The sequence below is a fragment of the Nematolebias whitei genome, chromosome 13 (genome assembly GCF_014905685.2).
Source record: "Nematolebias whitei isolate Nwh7 chromosome 13, NemWhi1, whole genome shotgun sequence".
In the NCBI taxonomy this organism is placed as follows: domain Eukaryota; kingdom Metazoa; phylum Chordata; class Actinopteri; order Cyprinodontiformes; family Rivulidae; genus Nematolebias; species Nematolebias whitei.
The window spans coordinates 42,675,148-42,678,931 of record NC_056510.1 but is presented as its reverse complement, the minus strand read 5'-3'; the positions used below and the strand labels follow the sequence as shown (position 1 = coordinate 42,678,931).

The following is a 3,784-nucleotide window of genomic DNA, read 5'->3' as shown; positions in this document are numbered from 1 at the left end:
TCCATCCATCCATCCATCCATCCATCCATCCATCCATCCATCCATCCTCTTTACCTGCTTCTTCCATTTTGGATAGCTGGGGGTCACTAGTGCCCATGTCCTTTGCGAGGGGCGTGGGACACCCTGGACAGGTCTCCAGTCCATCACGGGGACACACAGACAAATGAGACAAACAACCATTCACTCTCTCTCACTCGTAGGGACAACTAGTTCCCAATTGAAAACTGAAATGATGACCGGCCAAAGGAAGTGGGGATGCATTCTGTAGGTTAGTGTAGCTGCTGGAGCGGAGAGTACAGATGTTGCTACAGATGTTGAGCAACGAACGGAGGTAGGATGTTGTTTTACCAGACAGGGCTGTATAGCTCAGCAGAAACCAGTTTGTTTGTCTGTGGAAGTGAAAGGATCACTCTAAAATGTTGATCATTGTGGTTATTTAAAAATTGGAGCAATCTGCAACATCCAGACTAGCCATTAGCCCATCACTGGTCAAAATCAAACTCTGTTTCTCTTAATTAAGGCCATTCAGTAGTCTTTAACAGGTAAGATGCTGTTTATTTATTACTTTCCCACAAAAACCTACTTCAGAATGGCCGAACTATCCCTTTAATTCATTTTATTTGATCTTTTGGTTAATCTGGATTCTTGGAAATGCTTCACAGCAGTGGAGTATAGACAGATGATGATCAAATATAGTTTTTCTTTATTGAAAGTGTCTGAGCTGCTCATGTTGCTTCTCCAGGAGGAGGCGAGGAGACACTTTAACTGTCCCATCTTGGAGGGGATGGAGCTGGAGAACCAGGGAGGAACGGGAACTGAACTCAATCACTGGGAGAAGAGACTGCTGGAGGTCAGCACACTCTCCATAGAAAACACTTCCTGTCCTGCCTTCACCTCATCCGTCTGCTTGTGTTGTCCCCTCAGAACGAGGCCATGACGGGCTCCCACACCCAGAACAGGGTGTTTTCTCGCCTCACGCTGGCCATCATGGAGGACAGCGGCTGGTACTGGGCCAACTACAGCCTGGCTCAGAGGCTGGACTGGGGCCGAGGCCTCGGATGTGACTTCGTCATGAAAAGCTGCAAGTTCTGGATGGACAAACAGAGACAGAGGTTACATGACGTGTTTGTGTCACCTACTGCAAGTTCCAATTCTCTAACCAACAAAACGACCTCATTTAAATCGATGTGAACGTCTGAGTCTTTCTTCTGCTGCAGGCGACACCCTGTGACGCCGTACTGTGACACGGTGCGAGCCTCTCCTCTGCAGCTCACCTGCAGACAGGACCAGCTGGCTGTAGCTGTCTGCAACCTGCAGAAGTACCCGCAGGAGCTCCAGCTGGAGTACCAGGTCACTGCCAAGAACACTGCCTGACAGCTTATGGGGATTTATTTTGTAAATGACAACAAGGAGCTCTTTGATGGATTTCTCCTCTACTTATTAATCTCCTGGTCAAAGCAGACTGCCAGTGACAAACACACAATTACTTAATTAACACAAAAATCTTTAACCAGCAGAAAATCTAACATCCAAACAAATGTTTCTAAGAAACTGATGCAATAGATGTTGCATTAGAAACAGATTATTCTAATTAGTCCTGAACGTTTGATGTTTTATTTGAGAAGTGACCAAATGTGAAACAGATCACGGTCATCGTTCTGAAACCAAATATCTGTGTTTCTAGTATTTTGATCAGATTCCGGACGTGGATGCTGATCAGCTGTCTTTCTTCGGGGGTGCCATTGAGATCGCTGATTACTGCCCCTTCAGCCAGGAGTTCAGCTGGCACCTCAGTGGAGAGTACCAGAGAAATTCATATTGCAGAGTGTCTGAGAACCAGCCAGGTACGACTCACGCTGCTCGCACTTCTGGAGCTGAGAGAATTGTTGGATTAAAAAATCCTCTGTTCATCTTACTTACTCGAAGAAGCCATACTCGACAGGACAAGATGTTTAACTGGTTTTACTTGCAAGGGCAGACTTCCATCACAGCTTACACAGATGTTCAGAAGTTCTACATGCATGGAGCCCAGTCAGGAGAATCTGATGGGCAGCGTGTGAGAATTGTTGGTACAACCTTATCAGCTCTCACAGGCAGACACTGATGACCTTGGCCACCCAGCTGCACATGCAGGATCGTATCATCTCCTCATTCAGCTCTCTCTGAGAGAGAAAAGAACTCTCTGCTAACTCAAACACATGGTTCATGGGCAGTTAACATTCCCGCCATAGTTACAAACATCCATTGACCAAACTCCCCCTGACATAAATGTCCACTCAGGCTGGCTCGGCTTCAGGTTTTTTTGTTTGCAAATTTTATTGAATTTATATATTCCATACAGGTGTACATCCAAACTTTACACTTTTCCAAATGTCCTTTATAGATTCACCAAGAGAAGTCACACACCTTCTTTACATGTTTAGGACAAAACAACTTTGCTATCCTTTATATTCCTCAACCAGCCCAAACACTTTCAGTACAAATATTAGGTTTTCCTGCCCGTTCTTCTCCAGATCTTCTCAGTTTTAAATCTCTTCTCATTGAAAAATACCTGTAATCAAACTATTTACATTATGTAGCACTGTAAGGGTACCCCCAATATTATTCAACAAACTCTGATCTCAGTGGTGATATGAAATCCAGCCAATTTTTCCAGATCGTGTTCTGTTAGGACAAGATGTGAAGAGATCTTTTTTTAATACCACTATCCATCCTCATGGCCTTTTACCTTTTTCTATGTAAATAGTATTCTGATAAAGAATAAGAGGCCACACTCTTGTAGCAGCAGTAACGTGCACCCCGCCCATCTTTCAGACAACTGTACGAACATAATCTCACTGTATCTCGGTGCAATGATGATGAAGCTTATTCTGATTCTAATGTCTGTTACACCATGGAACAAAGAAGTTTAATTGGAAAATAAATAGAAATGGGCTTGAATAAGGATTTAAAACATCACAGTAACTCAATAAGCTTTTTATTTATTTTTTAGAAATTGACCTACCAGTATAAAGTTATTGGCAAAAGGAAAGTTCTTCCGCTTTTAATTCTAGAGTTTCATATATCAAGACATAAAAAATATATTTCGTCTAAACCAGATGTTGAAATAATTCTGAAGTCAAGGGGAAGCCCCAAATGTCACGACGACGATAAGCGTCACACAAAAAGAGACGTCCCAGCTGTCTGGCAGCCAGAAGAGAACAATGATTCAGAGGAAATAAGTCAGAGTCAGAGATTCTTTATTGTCATTCGCACCTCATGTGGTACATGTGGTGGAGTGAAATTATGTACACAAGGTCCCAGTTACATCCAACAATAAAATGTAAAATAAAAACAGTGATAACATCTAAGATATGAACTAAGAAAAACATCAACTAAATATACACTAAGCACTGATAACATAAAACATTGAACATCAGCACAAACATGAACATGAGTCTGTGAGCAGATGTGCACGCATGAACACATCAACATTGAAACAGATCAGCAGCAACATGAAACAAATCAGCAGCAACATGATATGGTTTTTCACAGTGATTATTCTGGTTAGAGATTCATGAGTCTAACAGCCTCAGGGTAGAAGCTGTTCCTCAGTCTAGTGGTTCTACACTTAATGCTCCTTAACCTCCTTCCTGAGGGGAGTGGGGCAAAAAGTGTGTGTGCTGGGTGAGTGGGGTCCTTCATGATGCAGTTAGCCCTCTTCCTGCATCTGGAGGTGTAGATGTCTGTGATGGTGTGGAGACTGACTCCAACATCTTCTGTGCAGCCTTCACCACTCTCTGCA

The 3,784-nt window shown here is 43.1% G+C and overlaps 1 protein-coding gene across 1 annotated transcript in view; it reads left to right on the top strand.

Annotated features, from left to right (window-relative positions):
- The window catches only part of lmln (leishmanolysin-like (metallopeptidase M8 family)), a 34,800-nt gene that overhangs the window by 22,709 nt on the left and 8,307 nt on the right, over positions 1-3,784 (top strand). Inside the window, exons 10-13 of the mRNA XM_037686644.1 lie at positions 743-850; positions 925-1,112; positions 1,218-1,350; positions 1,685-1,844. Coding sequence (XP_037542572.1) covers positions 743-850; positions 925-1,112; positions 1,218-1,350; positions 1,685-1,844 — 589 coding nt within the window. The remainder of the gene's footprint in view (positions 1-742; positions 851-924; positions 1,113-1,217; positions 1,351-1,684; positions 1,845-3,784) is intronic.